The sequence below is a fragment of the Epinephelus fuscoguttatus genome, linkage group LG16 (assembly GCF_011397635.1).
Source record: "Epinephelus fuscoguttatus linkage group LG16, E.fuscoguttatus.final_Chr_v1".
NCBI classification, from domain to species: domain Eukaryota; kingdom Metazoa; phylum Chordata; class Actinopteri; order Perciformes; family Serranidae; genus Epinephelus; species Epinephelus fuscoguttatus.
The window spans coordinates 21,570,899-21,591,840 of record NC_064767.1 but is presented as its reverse complement, the minus strand read 5'-3'; the positions used below and the strand labels follow the sequence as shown (position 1 = coordinate 21,591,840).

The 20,942-nt window shown below is 40.8% G+C and overlaps 2 protein-coding genes across 4 annotated transcripts; one reads left to right on the top strand and one right to left on the bottom strand.

Annotated features, from left to right (window-relative positions):
* The first annotated feature begins 1,677 nt into the window (after positions 1–1,677).
* On the top strand, positions 1,678–5,679 carry st3gal7 (ST3 beta-galactoside alpha-2,3-sialyltransferase 7). The gene is made up of 8 exons (XM_049600733.1): positions 1,678–1,826; positions 2,050–2,215; positions 2,300–2,426; positions 2,510–2,847; positions 3,545–3,731; positions 3,890–4,030; positions 4,351–4,500; positions 5,348–5,679. The coding sequence occupies exons 2-8, from the start codon at positions 2,067–2,069 to the stop codon at positions 5,432–5,434; spliced, it is 1,179 nt and encodes a 392-aa protein (XP_049456690.1). The 5' UTR covers positions 1,678–1,826; positions 2,050–2,066; the 3' UTR covers positions 5,435–5,679.
* Positions 5,680–5,827: 148 nt separating this feature from the next.
* Positions 5,828–20,640, bottom strand: hps1 (HPS1 biogenesis of lysosomal organelles complex 3 subunit 1). Of its 3 annotated transcripts, none has more exons than XM_049600730.1 (18): positions 20,252–20,640; positions 15,025–15,215; positions 14,794–14,928; positions 14,237–14,379; positions 13,530–13,638; positions 12,002–12,162; positions 11,779–11,881; positions 11,593–11,677; positions 11,447–11,502; positions 11,168–11,335; positions 10,785–10,964; positions 9,088–9,164; positions 8,854–8,991; positions 8,580–8,644; positions 8,265–8,410; positions 6,764–6,877; positions 6,592–6,674; positions 5,828–6,513 (listed from the first exon to the last, which is right to left on the bottom strand). In XM_049600730.1, the coding sequence occupies exons 2-18, from the start codon at positions 15,139–15,141 to the stop codon at positions 6,348–6,350; spliced, it is 2,046 nt and encodes a 681-aa protein (XP_049456687.1). In that variant the 5' UTR covers positions 15,142–15,215; positions 20,252–20,640; the 3' UTR covers positions 5,828–6,347. The 3 variants fall into 3 exon arrangements, with proteins under 3 accessions (XP_049456687.1, XP_049456688.1, XP_049456689.1); XM_049600731.1 differs by having other exon boundaries at positions 20,337–20,640; XM_049600732.1 differs by having other exon boundaries at positions 5,828–6,510; positions 20,252–20,639.
* Positions 20,641–20,942: the final 302 nt, after the last annotated feature.

The following is a 20,942-nucleotide window of genomic DNA, read 5'->3' as shown; positions in this document are numbered from 1 at the left end:
TGAGAGCAGACTGAAAATGCTGCTTTAGAGGTTCTTCAGAATTCTGGAAAAAAAACAATGAATATTTATTGTGGTCATATTTAAAGATATTAAACATTCTGCAAAGTTTTGTCAATCAGAAGCTTCAGTACAAGAGAATCTGTATCAAATTTCTATATCGCACTATCTTACTATATAATGACGAAAACTCTGTCTGTGGGTGTGTCTGTGTCTCTGTTCCACGTTTTTCTCCTCACTGACTTGGTCAATTCATGTGAAATTTGGCACAGTGGTAGAGGGTCATGGGAGGAGGCGAATGAAGCAATATTACATCAATTGGCCAAAGGGGGGCGCTATAGCAACCAATTGAAATTGCAAACTTTGAATGGGCATATCTCATGCCCCGTATGTAGAGACATGAAACTTTGCACAGAGATGCCTCTCCTCATGAGGAACAAATTTGCCTCAAGAACCCATAACTTCCAGTTATGTAGATTTCCCGCCATTTTTAACTTTTTGAAAAACAAGAAAAAATCTCTTCCTAGGAAGTTTGACCGATCTGCATGAAACTCAGTGAACATAATCTAGGGACCAATATCTAAAGTTCTCTCTTGGCAAAAGTTGGAAAACTTACTAAAACTGAGCTTCTACAAGGCAATGAATATTGCAGAGGGCGTGGCTCATCACATACATCACAACTTTGTAGGCATATGACCACACATAATCTGAGGGGAGCCCTCCATTATTGACCCCATCAAACAAAATGGGGGCGCTAGAGAGCTAATTTCTTATCTAGGCCTAACCGCAATATCAATTTTTACTAAACTTGGTAGATATGTAGAACAGGACGCCTCAAGGTGACTGGAGAAATTTAACTCTAAGTGGCAACTGGGTGGCGCTATAACGACAGAAAAATGCTTAAAAATGGCTAAAATGTGACCGATCACTGTGGCTCCCCCTGTGGCCGAATGTTTTGTTTTTTTCTCTAATTTTTGGTATGACTAAGTCATGGTATGGTTTGCTGTACATAATCACGGAAACTGTCAGTCAGTCATTCTGTCTGTCCCACGTTTTTCTACTCAGTGACGTGGTCAATCTATGTGAAACTGCACATAGGCATTGAGGATTGGCATAGGTAGAAGGTGACAAAGCTACCAATGGGTATGGACTAGTTAAAACAATATTGGTGGAATCCTGTTGCTAAGGCACTGCCATAACTCTTGTGTTTTAATTGGTTTGTAGGGCAGTGGATAATTTAACCTGCTTCCTCAATAGCTTCCACTTTAGTTTGATGTGGTGCACATGTGAAAACAGTGAGTAGCAGAGTGACTTAAGATATTTCACACTGTTCATAATCTGTTTTGTAAATGGATGAAGGAGTGTACATCTTTACACTAAAAGAAAGCACCTGGTCTGACCCACCTTAAATCAAACCAGGCTGTACGTGACCCATAAACTAAACTGACACCCCTGCTTTAAGGTTTCACCCAGTGTTTCTTTATCGTGTTTTTTTCTCACACTGCATGTGTTTCCTGGACACTTCCCCTTCTGCTTGCTGACATTTACATAGAGATTTTTACTGGATGGGACAACTTGTCTCACACACACACACACACACACACACACACACACACACACACACACACACACACACACAAACCCTTATTTACATTCTCGCCAGGGTGTGACTGAGTGTTAATGGTTAACAGATGTTGAGGGAAGGGGCAGAGTTCAGTTGAGTAGGAAGAGGCATCAGCCATTTTACCTGCACACAACATCGCTTTGCCCTCAAGCATGGAGCACAAGTGAAGTGTCAGTTAAACATCAGCTTACGTCTCTACCAGGCTGTGAGTTAGCTTGTTCATATTATTCAAACTGATGGTACATTTAATGCTTAAGTGTGTAGACACAGTTTAAAAATAGTTTCTGTTGACGTGTGGCAACATGATACTCTTAAGCTCTGTGAATGCTTTCATGCTGTTGTCAAGAAAGTGGTTCATTACATTTTTGTTGCATAATGAATTTGATTATAATCACTACTGTGAGTTTCATAATGTGTGTGTGTTTCAGGTGGAAGTACAGGTGCCATGGTGACACTGAATCACTTGAGCGTGGAGGACCCAGACGATGGCTCCCCACTGCTGCCTGAGGCTGCGGAGGCTGCTACGCCAACGCCTGTCTTTCACAGACAGCGAGTGATCACCAAGACTGACTCCAGGGAATTTTTCCTCAGCAGGTGCATTTCTGCAGGCGCTGTATTTATTTTGTGGACCTGTTATTTAATGCTATAAAGCTCTTGGATTCTTTCTTTGCTGTGCAGGAGTGAGAACCTTGCCTTCAGTCTGGTGCTGCTGATCGGATGCTACTCAGCTATTCTGATTCCTGCGTATCTCCCTTCGAATAGAGCGGCAACTCTCAGTGATGACAACCTACATCCTAAAGATCTGGTACAAATACACAGCTTAGCAATCATTTTGGAGCATGTCTTCACTCATACCAAACTTATTTCTATGTTTGTCCCTCTCTTTAGGTCTCACTGAATCGCTCAGCTTTCCTGCTGTCAGGCCCCTGTCAGCCTCGCTGGTGTCTGAACCACCTTAAGCCCTTGTCTTGTTCTGCAGGCCTTCTAGACATCCCTGTGTTTGTGCAGGGGGTCAGGCCTGTGCCCTGGGATCTGTCGCCTCCTCTCGGGCTCCAGGGCAGCGAAGAGCATCTGGCCCATGCTCTCGCATCTCTGCCTCAGCCTGGCCTGCCTTCATCACTGAGGAGCGAGGGCAGCTGCAGGCGATGCGTGGTGGTGGGCAATGGAGGGGTTCTTCACGGGAGCCATCTTGGATCCCATATAGATCAGTATGACATCATTATCAGGTATGTGCACCAGTGTTAGACAGACACAAGTGGATGGATATCTTACTACTGTGGTAGATTACAGAGGCTATTTTTAACCTATTGTGATGGACTTTTTCCTCAGCAGCCAAAAACTGAATGAGGTTAAAGGGACAGTTCACTCCAAATTAAATTACCTCTTACCTGTTGTGCTTATCAGTCTAGATTGTTTTGGTGTGAGCTGCCGGATGTTGGAGGTATCAGCCAAAGAGATGTCTTCTCTTAAATACAGTGGAACTAGATGGCACTCAACATGTGGTGCTCAACACCACTATACTGGCCATGACCTGGTTACTCAAGATAATCCACTGATTTTGTTGTGGGAGGTTTGATGTAGGAACTATTTTCTTTCCACTGAGCTACACCAGTTAAATGTATCGCCACACAGAGGGAAGAATGTGCTCATGGACAGGAGACTCATGGTCGTGACAATGTAAGATGCACACATTAATGGCATCCTCTTCGGCTGAGCTGAAATGTTAGCAAGCTCAGTGGTGCGAGGTGAGCTAGCAGTAGTTGTACACTTCCTCCAGCGCCATGACATGATTGATAAATAGCACTACAGGTAAGAGGAGAATATGTATTCCTGATTTTGGTGTGAACTGTCCCTTTAAAAGGCTTGAAGAAAGCACAGAAAGCACAATTAATTTCATAGATACATTTTCATCTCTGTTACCAGGCTGAATAATGCTCCAGTGCCCGGCTTCGAGAAAGACGCTGGTTCTCGCACCACCATCCGCCTGATTTACCCAGAGGGAGCACCTCGCTCTGCAAACGAGTACCAAAAGACCGCCATGGTTGCTCTGGTGGTCTTTAAGAGCCTGGACCTGGACTGGCTGACTTCTGTCATCACCAAGCAGCCTCTGGTAAGCCTACATCACAGGAACGGTTACACACAGAAATGGTGTCTTACATAAGCCATGAGTGTCACAGCAACTCATGCAGCAACACCACTATCGCATCATCACGCTCGCTGCCTCACACTACACGCTCTACATCTCCTGTGTTGTGTTTTTTTTAATAGAGCTTCTGGTCCAAAATATGGTTCTGGAGGGAGGTGGTGGATGATATTCCCCTGAGACCAGAGAACTTCCGGATCCTGCACCCAGAGATTATTCACAAGACGGGACAGGTCCTGCAGAAATATGCTCTGAAACAGGGAAACGTGAGTTCTGACATGCTTTGCTCATGCTTCATTGTAAGCTTTCATACAATACTGCAAACAGACAAAAGAGGACTCCTAAAATAATTGTCCCTCTGTTTGGCCTAACCTGTCCTGAACAATATATGGACATGCCTGGCTCAGACATATATTGACTTTGCTATGGGCCTAGGGATTAAGGGAGTGAAAGATGAGCACACTCAGCCTTGAGTTCATGACATGCTCATTCAGTCTATACACACTGCCCTTTATAATGGGCGTTTCTTACAGAAAATATTGTGTCATATTTAATGCTTATACTGGCATTTTCTCTCCTCATACAGATGGTGCCGACACTAGGTGCCAGTGCAGTGGTGATGGCTTTGCAGCTGTGTGACCAGGTGAGCCTGGCAGGGTTTGGGTACAACATGCAGCACCCAGAGGCCAGGCTGCACTACTACGAGAGCATACGCATGGGTGCAATGAAGGCTCAAGTAAGTTTGGATTACCAGACAGTGATGTATATATTTTTAAAGGGACAGGTCACCACAAAATCAAAAATATATATCATTCCTCTTACCTGTAGTTCTGTTTATCAGTTAGATTGTTTTGGTGTGAGCTGTCGAGAGTTGGAGATGTCTGTTTTCTTTCAAATATAATATATGGCACTTGGCTTGTGGTGCTCAGTGTCAAAAAAACATATTTGAAAAACTCAATCTCAGATAATTCAGACCTTGTTTTGAGCAGATTCATGTAGGAACTATTTTCTTTCTACCAAACTACACCTGCCAAATGTATCACCGCAAGAAGGAAGCGTGCATCTACTGCTAGCTCACTTAGCACCACTGAGCTAGCTAACGTTACAGCTCACCGAGGAGGACGCCATTAATATTTCCATATCGCACTGTCAGGAGCATGAGCCTCTCGTCCATGAGTAGATGTACACTTCCTTCTGCACAGTGATACGTGTGGCAGGTGTAGTTCAGTAGAAGGAAAACAGTTCCTACCTGAAACTGCTCACAACAAGGTCTGTGGATTATCTTGAGTAACCAGGTCATGATTTCCGGAAAGAGACGCTGATGTTGAGTTTATCAAATGTATTTTTGGGCGTTTTAAGCACCACAAGCTGAGTGACATCTTGTTTCATTATACTGGAGAGAAGGCAGACATCACTACGGCTGATATCTCCAACATTCAGCAACTCACACCAAAACAATCTAGACTGACAAAAAGCACTACAGGTAATTCATAATTTTTGATTTAGGGGTGAACTGTCCCTTTAAGACACACAACCCTTATGCTTTGATATATTCGTGGCTCATCTTTACCCTCATTATCCAGGTGGTGCATGACGTCAGCGCTGAGAAACTCTTCTTGAGGGACCTGGTGGCTGCAGGAGCTGTGACCGACCTCACAGGGGCTCTGTGAGTCAGCGGTGCAGAGGATAATGATAACGTACTGAACTCTACATGCACTCCTCCTCCTCACTGTGAGCCAGTGTGGAGCCCTCCATAGCTGTGCCCTGCTGGAGAAATCCCACACAGTGTGGACTGACCTTTAAAATGCTCACAGTCGCTGGGGCTGACTGACGAGCGAGCAAATTAAAGGTTAGACACGCTCAGGATTGCTGAGACTAACCTAAGAACACATCTTGTTTAAATTCAATGAACTTCTGTTACGAGTGTAGTAATCGTGTGTCGTATGGATGGATAATTGTGTAATCACACATGGGAGCACGCTCAGAGGTCGGGTGGGTTTTGTAAATTGCAGTGGTCAGTGGTTCAAGTAGTTCCTTTTACAATGACTCAATAAACAAGTGAATGTACATCTATGGATATTTATTTTCTCCCAAAAAATAATCTATATAAAGGGAGACACACAGTATTTCATGTTTCAAGGTATGACACTAACAGTAGTAAAGGCAACAGTGGACAGTATCTGCATTTTTAAAAATTGATCAGCTGCAAATTTTAAAAAACATATACAGTATTACTATAAATAGGGAACAGGTCATAAATGAGTATTCAAAAATATATTACAAAAATTAAGGCGTAATAATCCCATTACAATTCATACAAGACACATATGTGTCTCTTGTGCATAAGTGTGCATAAGTGCACAGTGGCGTTATAATGTGCTAATCATAAGTGCCTCTAATAACTTGTTCATGGCAGAATAAATAACCTTAAACACGATGAAAATGACAGAAGCATGAACACACAGGCAGTGGACGCAGAACATATCTACAGAGAGCAAGGGATTGTTTTCCTCAGTTCTTGGCAAAACAACAAACAAATACCTTGGCAACTGTGACTCATTTACAGTAAGTGGGTGGGTGTGTCTACAGCAGAGGGTTGCGTGAAGGCTCCCACAGTTTGCTCGCCAGCTGTCTGCAGTGCTGGAGGATGATCTCGGTGGGGATGACCCCCAAGTGTACCGTCAGCAGCTCGTAGCACTTCACCACCTCACCCTGGTGGTTCTTGCTGTAGTACCGCAGCAGCTTCCTGCTAGACAGAGAACTTCCTATAGCCAGCAGCACTCATGTGGAATAGTCACATCTGGTTTTGTCATGCACTGTTGTTTACCTGTAGTAGTCCCAGGCGAGCATCCCAATGGGGGCAGAGTCGTCAGGTAGGATGGGTATGTCCCCTGCTTCTAACTTATAGCCCTGATTGATCAAACATACACATTATATGATGTAATGAATGTTCAGTAGTTTATTACTGCATACTAAAACATAACATGCCGGTGACTTACTGTTTCATTTTCAAACCAGAGGAAGTAGCAGAAGTAGAAATCTCCGTCACGCAACGTGACAGTGGAGTAACCCTTCTGGAGATAGCGTCGTGTGATGCTGACGTGGCTCCACACCTTCAGGACGGATTAGTAATAACAATAACATTAAAAAAAAAAAAAAAAAAAAAAAAAGTAATAACAATAACATTTTTAAGTTGTATGCCCTCACTGTCAGTCTACCCTTGGAATAAAAAATGGTAAAGAGTATCGATATTTTTCAAGGTACTGTATGAAGTTAGACATTCCTGTATCATGACAACACTAAAGTTCACTAATAAACATGTTATATGTCATTTGTTTAATTTGTACAAAACCTGAAGAGAGAGTTTTACGGGGGTCATGTGGCGGACTATTTCTTGGTCATGAACAGTAACTTGGAGTTTCCATTGACTGCATTTCCATAGCAATATTTAAGTGATCTATAGCACACGGTCTAAAGCAGCAGTTCCCAACTGGTCCAGATTTCTCCTTAGTCAACAGCTCAAGGTCCACACAGTGTAATACATTCGGCATCATACTTGTGTTTGGCCATGTCATTGAGCAAGTCTGCTGTCTCTGTCAAGTGCCTGTCCGTTAGTCACTCACTCTACATCAGGAAACCCAATTTCAAAATAAAACGTCTGTGCTGGAAACTCACTGTACTGTAAATAAAAAGCGTTTTTTTTTTAATATATATGTACGTGACACATTTGCAAGTTGCAGTCCATTCAGAAAGGACCTATGACCCACTTTTAGACCACGACCCGGTCTAAAGTGTATGGGACAAGTCCATTTAAGGTGTGTCCAACTCCACTTTTGCTTGTTAAATGGGGCTGAATCTGGGTGCCAAGTAGGGTGCAAGGGGGAGAGGGGTTGTATTTAGTCCAATAATTAATGATTGGGTGTATCATGAATTCAACCAATCAGTGTCATCTCCCATTCCCTTTAAAAGCCAGGGGCACCCTCACCTTACACACTGCTATTCATTGACACTGGAGCAGGTTTTTGTTGGTCAATGGTGCAATCGCTTTCTGCTGCCTTTAAATAGCAGTCAGCCAACAATGAGCCTGACCACACCTCATTTTAGGACCTACACACCCACGGGCGCACAGCTGGGCTTTAGTGCATTACTTAAAAAACACCAGTGTCTATGAAAATGACAACTGGCAATAACAGTTGCTATGTGCAGTGTGCCACTTTGCACTGTGTGTAAGATAGGGCCATGGTCTTTATGCTAAGCTAAGCTAACCAAAAGCTGGCTCCTACTACATGTAAGAGAGAGATAACCATTCTCATCAGGAGTATTAAATTTGCAATTTAATTTAATAATCAAATAGTTAAATATTGCTGCTTTTTGCAAGGAAATCAAGAACAAATTAAAGTTCGTCTTAAAGTACTTGTTAAGATGAACAGTTTCCGTTGTGCTCAGCAGTGTACTGCGATATTAACTGGTTTTCTGTTGTGCACTTGTCGTATGCTGTACCTTGTTTTTGATGAACTGAGCCACCGGCCCCTTCCCCAGCTCAGACGTGTTGCGCTCTGTGACGTTGAGCGATGGCGCAATCATCTGGCCCGTGGATCGGTCCACACAGATAAAATGAATGAGGCCCGGGAAATCCTCCAGGTAAGTGAAATGAACTGGGTCAAGATCAATACTCAGGATAACAGTGTGTTATATTTCAGAAAGTTTTCTTGGCATATGAATGGTGTTAAAATATGCAGGCACTTCCAGAAGTATAACAATCTAACACACAACACAGCGTCACAGGAAGTAGGATTATTTTGTAGACAGGATATGACACCATGGTGATATTCCTCTTGCTTTTCACCAACAGGAAGTCTTTCCAGTCCATTAGTTTCTCTCTGGGAGACGGAGAAGGTGAGAGGAAAAGAGTAGATTAGAGAGACAGTGACAAAAATAAGACAGGAAGTGAAATAAGATACAGACATGAACAATGAAGGATGGACTGTCTGGGAGGTTTGTGTGTACTAAAAACTAGTTTTAAAAAATGAAACTGATTCAGATTTAAAAAGTTAACGACAAAAACATGTCCTGGCTGACTGATACTCACTGCACCATGGTCTGGGCTCGTTCCTGCAGACCGGGGGAGAGACGGCGAGGAATGTCGGCTGGTCCAGATTCAACAAGAAAACACTGTCGGTAGATGCCACACAGCTGGGTCTTCATATTCTTACACCACAGAATCAGACTAAAACAAAAACATGAAGTTAATAATCATTCAAAGGATCGTACAGCAGCTTTGCTATGATGCATTTTGTCCAGCAGAGGGCTGCAGTAGACTTACTCTCTGTTGAACCCGGGTCCTCCTCTGGCGAAGGCTCGGTTCTTAAACTCCGTCCAGACGTTTTGTAACTGCGCAGACTGGATAGAAAACAAAGGACGGATAAGTAGATTTTACTTGGGAGTGTCTACGAGTATCAGAAACTTAAATTTAATACTTTTAAAACCGTCCTGAGATCATTTTTAAACCAAATTTAAGACTGATTTTTGGACAAATCATTTTTTTCTATTAAAGCAATAAAGGTTAGTATCTCTGTATGGTTATTAGAGTGAGTTAGCTTAATCTACATTTTGCCAACAGTTAAGTGTAAGTATAAAGTAAAAGGACAGTATCAGATTCAGGGGCAGGTTTAAAGATTTGTAAGATCAGAAATCTGGACTTTCATGCAAAAAAGCTTGACTCATTTTGACAAAAAGAAATAAAAATATGTATCGAAGAAATTAGATGTTAATTAATGTTAATGTTTGTAGAAATTAAGACCTCACAAATACACATTTGAGACTATTTAATGACTTTTAAGACCAAATTCAGTTCATTTCTATTCAATTCACTGGAACTTTATTTATCCCAAAAGAAGTTATTGTGCCAGAGAATGCTTCAAATTACAGAAACAACAATTCAACATTCATAACCAGTAACAATCAGAACACACACTGGGCCCAGTTTAAGAAACAATACAGTATTATATTATTATATGTAGTAAGAAAATTAAATTTAAGACATTATAAGATTTTTTTTAGGATCTGCAGACACCCTGTGCTTGTCTAGGTCCAAAACCTTTTCATACAATTACTCAAACTTATTTTTATAATATGCAAGGAACTGACCACTTTGGCTTTGGTAACTTTTTCTGTAAGGTGTTTTTACTGGATCTTTAGCTGAATCATTTAAGTTTAGAACAGTAAAACAAATCTTCCACAGTCAGAGTCCAGAAATTTTTAGGAGTAGTTTTTCACAGCATGTACAGACACTAAATATATATGTATTATACTGTGAACTGTTTCATTGTTGGTGAATGATACTGTAAAAACAAAGGCTGAGAGTTCAGTTTGTATTACAGCTGATAGAAAACTAGTTGCTATATTCTGAAGGGACAGTTCACTCCAAAATCAAAAGTACATATTCCATAATAATATTCCTTCTGCTCAGTGATACTGTTGGCGGGTGTAGTTCAGTAGAAAGAAATTAGTTCCCACATAAAACTCAGCTATATAGTAAGACATAGGGCTTCTGAGTTTATTGATGTTTGGGAAATGTTTTTGGAATTTGTAAAAAATGGTGACACTGAAGATTCTTTGAAAATGTCAGGCTTCGATTAAGGATGCAAACAAATCTGAGGATAATGTGCTGCACCCCGTCCTAACTGTGTGCTTTGATTATTTTTTGTTTGTTTGTCTGTTTGTTTTACTTCCTTAATATTACTACTATTGTTATTCATTTATTTTCATATATGTATTTTTTACGATTATCATTATGATTACTTTTTTAATAACTATTATTTCTTTTTATATAGTGCCATATGTTCTAACTTGGGAGGGGTCATATATGTTATGTGTAACGTGTTGAATGTTTAAAGTCAAACAATTTAGCAAGCACATCTTGATGAGCTGAGAAAGCTTAATTTCAAAGCAGACAGTTGTTGGACATGTTGTGTAATGGTGCACAAACTGTTGGTTTACAACACACACAAAACCTCATACCTGTATCTCACTCTGCCCCAGAGCTCTGATGAATCTATCCAGTTTGCTGCGGATGTCGTGTATGGTCGGCTGGCCTCTTGTGGCTGCAGAACCCTCTAGACCTTCACTTAAACGTTTCTCCAGCTTGTCGAAGGCTTCCAAAAACGTATACACTGATATGGCCACTGCACTGGTGGGAATCTAACAGAGATAAAAAAAAAATGCTTTAAGAGGGAAGCAACACGTGTGTAGATACAGTGAACACTGCATTAAACTGTAGTTAAATAAATGTGTCATAACTGTGCCCCCTACTGGCCACACAGCCACAGCACGTGACGACCAAGAGGGAGGAAATATGAAAGCTAAATGATTACATACATGGATGTGTGTTGGTGTCCACAAACCTTAGTAAGCAGCACAAGTGTGATGCCAGGCCACAGTGGCAGACAGTACATAGAGTGAGGCATCATGGGATACAGCCCATCTTTCTGCGAGACCTCTAAGAAGACTCTGCGAGGGCTCGAAGGGTCAGGGGGAGGAACTTCGAGAGTCTGCAGGCTGTCCTCTGCCATCTGCAGACAATATCATTTCATCCAGTCAGCAAACCAAACAATGTGACTTCTGTTGAATGTTATGAGACAGGACAGACGATGAGGGTCACACACAGAGGTATACACTCTCACCTGGACATCTGGGTCCACAAACTCAAACACAGGGGTACTTCCTCTCACTGGCTTGTCTGCTGACACAAAAAAATTAACAGCTGTTGTTATAACATCACGAGAGAATGAAAAAAATACAAATACACAGCCTCTACTGCATCAGCAACCTGAGCTGCTGGAGTCCCGGTCTGTAGGGGACGGCTCTGGCGTGTAAAAACTTTCAGGACCAGACCCAGACGTACTCTCAACATCCTTCACAGACAAACACACAGAGACAGATGATAAACAATCAGAAACAAGGTGAACAACATGTCACAGTGTTGCTGTGTGAGCAGCTGTCAGCACTTCTCTACCTCAGGATTCGGCTCATCCACGTCTACGTTGCTAGGATACATATTCTGTGCCATGATGATGAGGGCCAGCAGGTCTGAGGTGGAGAGCGTGCTCGCGCTGCGGCTATAATGAGCACAGGAGCATAGAGACGGCATACTTTATAAATAAATGTGAAAAAAGTTATGAATAAAAAATAGTGGAAGTTATGTGATGAATATGGAGGTTTTACAGACATGTGTGTACCTGGAGTAGAAGGCCAGCAGTTTAGTGTGGACCAGGATGAAGGCGTGCAGCACCTCCTCTCCTGCTCGCTCCACGCTGCTGTTGAGCTGCTGCACTAAGCGGCGCTCCAGGAACTCGATGCACTGCTCGCACAGCGTGGGGTGGATCAGCCTCTCCACCGCCTGAGAGAGGGAGGAGACGACACGAGGACGTGGGTGATAATGACAACACGCTGGCTTTTCAAATGTGAGAGTGTATGTGATGACCTGTGTATCTAATGAGACAGAGAACTGAAGGGTAGCTGGCATGTCGAGTTTCTTTTTTATTTTTGATTCATTCACCTAAAAATTACTTTGACAAGACAGAGCACTCGTATAAAGTATAAATAAAAAATAATTAAAATTAAAAAAATAAATCAATTCAAATAGATGTACAAGAAAATATCTTTAAAGAGGAACAGGGATGAGGAAGGTAATTTGTCGAATTGTTAAAGCTATAACCTGATTGACCGAAGGCAGATTTCTGCACTGTGCATAAATACCTATCCAACTAATAACAATAACAATAATAATAATTACTATACAAAAAATTGTTACATTTTGAGAAAGCTGTTATAGAGAATGGGTAGGACAACAGAAGTGTATACTGCTGACTCTTTTTTGGGTATTTAAATATTTAATAATACTTAATTGTGTTGTTTATGAGACTTTGTATATCAAGAGTTTGCTTTAGGATTACTGTTCATTTTATTAATTATTCTTGTTTTTTTCTCTTTGTTTTTTTTTTTTTTTTTTTTTTTACATATTCTAAATAGATAAAACTAAAAACCAAAACTGAACTAAATTAAAAGTGGGTTTTTCTAATTAAAATAATCAAAAAAAATAAATAAATAAAACCATGTATACATTTTTAGGTTAACAACTTAACTTATTTTTAAAAAAAAAAAAAGAAAATCAATTAAAAACAAACATTTTGAAAAGTGTAGGGAGCCGACAGATAATAATAAAATAAAACAATAGCTTGAAGCTGTTTCTGCCATCTAGTGGTGTAAATTTTTACATCGTAAACCTGATGGAGCAAAGCACCAACGATAGTCAGGGCTGCACTAATAAATTACGTGACTCAAAAATATAATAATTTAAATGGCTGTTTACAAATGCACCAAACTGTGGGGCTGACGGAAACAAAGACACAAATATCTTGTAAAGCAAGAACAAAAAAAAAGCTAACACTACAAATATGAATAATTAAATATATCACAGATACATCTTCACACAACACCTACACAATAATATCAGTGCATTATCATAACACTGTGAGCTCTATAAGGTGTCTGGTGTTGCTTTATTGCACACAGGACTCATGGGGGAACAAGGATATCAGCTTGGATCTGTACTCTGTAGTGCACTCTGCTATAAAGCTGTGTCTTTCAGTTTTGTCTTGTCTCCGTATATCAGTAATCTGGTGAGGGAAACATTTGCAGAATAAAATCTATACCAAACCTACAGTAATAAGAAGGCCAGCTGTATGAGGTAGTAATGCACTGCACCTCCACTAAGAAGCTCTGGTCGTTCTCTCGGAGGTGACTGTAGGTCTCCAGCAGACTCTGGAGATGCTTCCACAGCCTCGTTCTCTGCTCCGTGTCCTGAGGACGCAGTCTGGTGACAAACAGCACATAGAGTCACATATGTCAACCAGATGTTGAGTTAAAAATACAGGGGAATTATTTGTGTGTGGTTTTATTTGTGTGTCGCTTTGTTTATTGATCATTTATCTTGTAATATACAAAATAAATGCAGAAAAAAAAATCTGTATTTTAAGATCAAAATCTGAGTATTTCTCTGTCTGCAAATCCAGTTACAGCAGTCTGAAATGTTTGATGACTCATCCTGCTCTCAGGGGCGGTTATTCATCCAATCGAAGGAGACCATAGGTGACTAACTAGCCACACCGGTCATATAAAACTGCACTTCACTGTTTATAGGTTGTAGCAGGTAACTGGTTGCTAACAGATCTGTGTTTGGATCTCTGAGCACAAAGGTTTGCCCACAGTTGGAGACAGCAGTCACTGTAGCTCCATGTTGCGCTAAGCTCTTAGCCTGCCCACTTTTTAACAGTCCAATAAAATGTGCCATGTTGTAACTGTACACCGCTCAAATATCCTGTTTCACTGGGAAATGTGTCTCAGTACAGACGCCATTTCACGAGACTTTAAATCTGCCTAGTGTCAAGAAGAAACATGACAAACTGTCTTACTCTTTCCTGAGGAGGTTACCGCTGAGGGTGACCATGCCGAACATGACCTCGATCAACTTCTTCATCACGTAGATCTTCCTCCTCAGGTCATCCTCTCCCTCCTCCCCGTCTCCATTCACAGCAATGTAGAGACACTCGTCAAACTGAGGAGGAAACAAAATGACCCAGTTAGCATGCACTGCCCCGTGAATGAAAACTAAGTGAAGATGGTTGTATTAAACTCTTCCCTTAGGGATAAAAAAAAATTTGCATGTCAAAGACGTAAAAAGGTGCTGACGATGAATGGACCCGAAAGATGTTGAGCACATCACGCGCTGCACAAGGACAAAGCCCGGTTTGATTCCTTAACAAGACTCACATGACGCTTTGCTGTAAGAGAGGCCGGCATTCAAGGCAAAGTTCAAGAATGCAGGAATCTGCTTTACACATGATGGGATTTCAAAACCAGGTCAAAAGAAGTATTAAAATCACATTCAGTTTTTTTTGTATTGCATATAGGTGGGAAACTAATCCGGGGATTTGTGCCAGGGTGACACCAGCTTATATATTTGAACTACCTGGTGCAGGACGTAGATGTGGTTGTTTTCTGTAGTGAAGCACGTGTAGCTGTCACCCAGCCTGTCCACCATGGTGCTGCAAGAGATGATGATGGGGGCGAACAGAGTGCTGATGCTGTCCTCGAAGGCCGGGAGCTGAGCATTAATACAAATAATGGAAAGAATAAGTTATTCTAACAGCTACAGGAGGACAGTTAAAAAGCACACACACTGTATCTGTTCTCTCCTCACCCCCTGGCCCTCCTCCTGAGATGCCCCATACTGCTCCTGGACGTTCTGCTGGAATTCTGGGTCGGTCCAGTGGAAGAGGACCTCAGCGCTCTCATTGCCTATCAGCAGACACTTCATCTGGACCGCAGACGCACTCCTGTCCCGCTTCGCTTGGGTGTCCTATTTACTCCGACCACTCCACATGCATTATGCTAGAGAGAAACACAGGCCTAGTTATGGGAAACTCTTTCTCACACTCTATAGCTCTTTTGACCTAAAATAAACAGAACCTAAGAGCTGATATTTTATCACTGACAACCTCTGCTGACAGCGCAGATTAAAAAGTTATGTCAGTTAGGTTCAACACTGTCAGGACTGCGTGACACTATCATTCAGAGCAGATATAAGAGTCCACCTCAGGAGATATACTCTTATTCTCCTCACGAAAAGATTTTTAAAACGACTTATAAGCGTTCTGGGTCATCTTTGGAGATTAGTGAGATCAGACTGAATTTGAAGATAACTGGGTGACTGAGCTCTGTGAACTTATTGCCCTCTGAAATCGGCTTACTCAAAAAAGAAAAAAAACTCAAAGGCTTAATGCCTTTATATGAAATCTACAATCCTTTAAATTCAGCACAGAGTGCATTATAGTTCCTTTTAAGAGCTCTTTGTATTGACTTCATTTGTATCACAGAAAGCTCCATTTACAAATATGTTTAATCCTACTTTTCTTTTTATGGCACTTTCTACTGTACTTTTTAATCCACAACATTTATCCGACAGCTTTAGTTACTAGTTACCTATCAAATAAAGATTTTTTGCATGCAAAACATATGAATAGTTTTTAAATATCATGTTTTCTTGCAGATTAAAGCGCCAAACATTAAATACAAATGCTGCTGAAACAATTAGTCAACTAACAGAGAATTAAAGGGCAACTATTTTCAGAATTTAAGTCATTTTCCTGTAAAAACATATAAAGGCAGAGTCACACATGTCACTATATGCAGTGTTGGAATGTAACTAAGTACATTTATTCAAGTACTGTACTTGGAGCAATTTTTAAGTACTTGTATTTTTCTTTGCATGGCACCTTCTGCTCCTGCACCTCAACATTTCAGAGGGACATACTGTACTTTTTAATCCACAGCATTTACCTGACAGCTTAGTTACTAGTTACCTAATGAATTAAGATTTTTTTGCATGCAAATCAAATTTTTGTTTTTGTAAACTCTTTATTTAAAGTATTTTTAAATTTAAATTTTTAGACAAAACATTTAGTGCAAAGTATTAAGTTAAGTATTCACAAGCCCACGTGTTAAATGTTCTTTTATAGTCCAGACATTCACGGTGAAGCTGCGTCCATTTCCTCTGAAATAAAGACAATCCATTTTTTACATTGTCTAAAGGAATACTGCTCCTCCAGACCTCAGGGGGAAAGTCATCTTTCCATGATAAAGATCTCCTTGATCATGTCCATCCATTGTTCGAGGCTTGGAGGCTCAGTTCTTTGTCATCGCCTTCTTGTTGACAATGAACTGATTTTACACAGATGCCAAACCTTTTCATCTTCTCCATATCATGTCCTCCCTTATTGTTCCTTTGCCTTTAATGTGGGGTGTGACAAAGAATTTAAGTCATTTTCTCATGCAAAAATATTTCATGGCCCTCTCTTCACAAATGTGAGGATTTGCTGCTTGTCCTTTAAATACGTTTATATATATATTTAATAACTGGGAATTTTGTACTATTGGTTGGGCAAAGCAAACATTGTGACAGTGTCACTTTGGGCTCTGGATTATTGTGACAGCATTTCTCACGATTGTAAGATTTTTTACAAACCAAACTATTGTGGAGAAAATAAACAGCAGATTAATTCATAATGACAATAATCATTAGTTGCCATCTGATACAAAATAGATGGCTCTACTAATCAACTCAGCCTACAACAGTAAAATCCTGCCTTTACATTAATGTGAGAGTAATAATAATCCAATATCAGTGTAAAACTCACATTTTTGGCATTGAGTACTTTTACTTTAATACTTTAAGTACATTTTCCTGATCATACTTTCACAGCGTGCAGTCAGGTAATGTGGGACAAAACATGAAGCTAAAATGGGACATTTTTCTGAGGTGAATGTTTTCAGCTGACCAGGTGCCATAAAAATCATGACTTGTACTACAGTGTGGCACCCTGTCATATTACAGACACACAGTACAGGCCAAAAGTTTGGACACACCTTCTCATTCAATGCGTTTTCTTTATTTTCATGACTATTTACATTGTAGATTCTCACTGAAGGCATCAAAACTATGAATGAACACATGTGGAGTTATGTACTTAACAAAAAAGGTGAAATAACTGAAAACATGTTTTATATTCTAGTTTCTTCAAAATAGCCACCCTTTGCTCTGATTACTGCTTTGCACACTCTTGGCATTCTCTCCATGAGCTTCAAGAGGTAGTCACCTGAAATGGTTTCCACTTCACAGGTGTGCCTTATCAGGGTTAATTAGTGGAATTTCTTGCTTTATCAATGGGGTTGGGACCATCAGTTGTGTTGTGCAGAAGTCAGGTTAATACACAGCCGACAGCCCTATTGGACAACTGTTAAAATTCATATTATGGCAAGAACCAATCAGCTAACTAAAGAAAACGCAGTGGCCATCATTACTTTAAGAAATGAAGGTCAGTCAGTCCGGAAAATTGCAAAAACTTTAAATGTGTCCCCAAGTGAGTCGCAAAACCATCAAGCGCTACAACGAAACTGGCACACATGAGGACCGACCCAGGAAAGGAAGACCAAGAGTCACCTCTGCTTCTGAGGATAAGTTCATCCGAGTCACCAGCCTCAGAAATCACAAGTTAACAGCAGCTCAGATCAGAGACCAGATGAATGCCACACAGAGTTCTAGCAGCAGACCCATCTCTAGAACAACTGTTAAGAGGAGACTGCGCGAATCAGGCCTTCATGGTCAAATAGCTGCTAGGAAACCACTGCTAAGGAGAGGCAACAAGCAGAAGAGATTTGTTTGGGCCAAGAAACACAAGGAATGGACATTAGACCAGTGGAAATCTGTGCTTTGGTCTGATGAGTCCAAATTTGAGATCTTTGGTTCCAACCGCCGTGTCTTTGTGAGACGCAGAAAAGGTGAACGGATGGATTCCACATGCCTGGTTCCCACTGTGAAGCATGGAGGAGGAGGAGGTGTGGGGTGTTTTGCTGGTGACACTGTTGGGGATTTATTCAAAATTGAAGGCACACTGAACCAGCATGGCTACCACAGCATTCTGCAGCGACATGCCATCCCATCCGGTTTGCGTTTAGTTGGACGATCATTTATTTTTCAACAGGACAATGACCCCAAACACACCTCCAGGCTGTGTAAGGGCTATTTGACCAAGAAGGAGAGTGATGGAGTGCTGCGGCAGATGACCTGGCCTCCACAGTCACCGGACCTGAACCCAGTCGAGATGGTTTGGGGTGAGCTGGACCGCAGAGTGAAGGCAAAGAGGCCAACAAGTGCTACACACCTCTGGGAACTCCTTCAAGACTGTTGGAAAACCATTTCAGGTGACTACCTCTTGAAGCTCATGGAGAGAATGCCAAGAGTGTGCAAAGCAGTAATCAGAGCAAAGGGTGGCTATTTTGAAGAAACTAGAATATAAAACATGTTTTCAGTTATTTCACCTTGTTTTGTTAAGTACATAACTCCACATGTGTTCATTCATAGTTTTGATGCCTTCAGTGAGAATCTACAATGTAAATAGTCATGAAAATAAAGAAAACGCATTGAATGAGAAGGTGCGTCCAAACTTTTGGCCTGTACTGTATTTAATATTTTTGTCCATAAAATATTCATAAATTGATTCAGCTAGGGATGCACAGTAATAATATCAGAATCGGCCAACATGCTTTTTCTTATTTTGCACAATACATAAATATTACATACATTGAAAGTATTGTATTTCATGTCTCCATCTGGTGGTGGGCCATCATGATGAGAGCATGCAGGAATAATATCATGTTAATTCCACTACAGAAGAGAATTGATGATCACTGAAATTAGGTGGGGAAAAAAGTGGATATATATCGATATTGGTTATCGGCCAAATAAGCTGATATATATCAGATATTGGCAAAAAATCCAATATCGTGCATCCTTAGATTCAGCCATTTAACACTTTCCCACCATTTTTGTCAGAATGCTTCCTCGCCATTGACGAGATACAGCACTGCCATATCCAACTGCACTAAAATGCCGATGCCCACAGAAAAGTTTACGTTTGCGCGAGCCGTGGAGAAGCTGATGGACTCAGACTCCAACAATTCTTGTTGTGATCAACATTCCGTATCAGATTTGGACGAAGAAGCAATCGAGTTAGGTGAGACAAAACAGAATCTCCATTACGGTGACAATGACACATGGACAATATGACCACAGAACACTGAACGATGACTGAACGTGAAACGTGTTTCGCTATACCTCAAGGAGAATATTATCTTCATTATTATTACTATTGTTATTTTCATTTATACAATTCAAACTGACATAAGGAAATGAGAAAAACAAAAAAAGTAAATGTGAAATTGATTTTGTTCTTGGACAAAAATGCATTTTTTTTCTCAGCTTTTTGTCTAAAATGTTGTTTTTCATAAAAATGCACAAATTCAAGTGGTTTTTTTTGTGTTATAAAACAGAAGGTCATCTTTAGTTTCATACTGTTCACATAGTCATAGAAAAAAATATATCTGTGGGTCTTGAAAGATTAGTGAATATGATTTTAAAAATGCTGGAGGTGGCTGGCAACTTACAATAACACTCTGGTGGGGAAAATGTTAAAACAAGCACGACTGTCCCATTTTACCTGAACACATCATCAGACTGAGGCAGGGGTTCTTGATGTGTTTGAGGGTCCAAAGTTGCTAAATTATTTTACTTGGTAAAATATGTCCTTTATAGAAATATAGCAGAGATCCGTAATGAATTATAAAAATAACACTTTGGGTAGTCTGGAGAAAAAGTGTCCCAGTTTACCTGACGTCACCATACTTAAAGACAGAGTATTCTTACAGTGTGGTATTAAAGGATCTGAACACTTCCCATATGAGCCTGTATGCAGGTCACATCACACATCAGCTGATGTCAAAGCTCAACAATTGAATATATTTTTTTAATCATGTGAATCTGTTCCGGTCCGTAAACTACACCCCGTGTTTTACCAAAAGCTTCAACTTACTTCCTCTTATTAAACTTGTGACTTCCTTGATGCAGCTCACGGCTCATGTGGAGAACACACAGTTACAGTCCATGCCACAACTCACTGTGTGTGTCCTGTGACGGATGATCCTGCATCTCAGCCTGTGTTTGTCTCTGTTGTCCAAAACCTTCAGCCCTGCTCAGCTCGTGGATGTTTGCATCGCTGCTGCTGCTGCTGTCTCAACCCAACCTGCTTCCTCCTGCAGCTCCCACGAGTCATGTGACATCAGCAGCCGGAAGTGTGTGCTGATCTGGAAACAGAAAGAGATAACAAGCCACAGAGGAGGTGTCCTGTTAGACTGCTCCTAGCTATGTGTTGGTGGTAAATGTTCTCCTCAATGGGCTGTGTCTCTGCTGGAGCAGCCTGATGATCAGTAAAGCAGGAAAGAGATCACGTGCTGGTGTCAGTGGGGCACATGACTGAGAGGCTGTGTGCACACAGTAGTCTGGTATCTGAGGAATGCAGTTTAACATAGTTGAGATTTGGATCAGACATGTGGGGCAACTCTCTAAGAAAGTGGGCCTAATTCTTCCTAATCTTTTAAAGTTTACAGGGACACAAAGCAAAATCTGAAAACACAATATGTAGATCACAATAATACAAAGACTGATGCCTGTTGGCTGGAAATTTTTTAAAGGTCCTCTATTACAGTCATTTTTAGGTTCATACT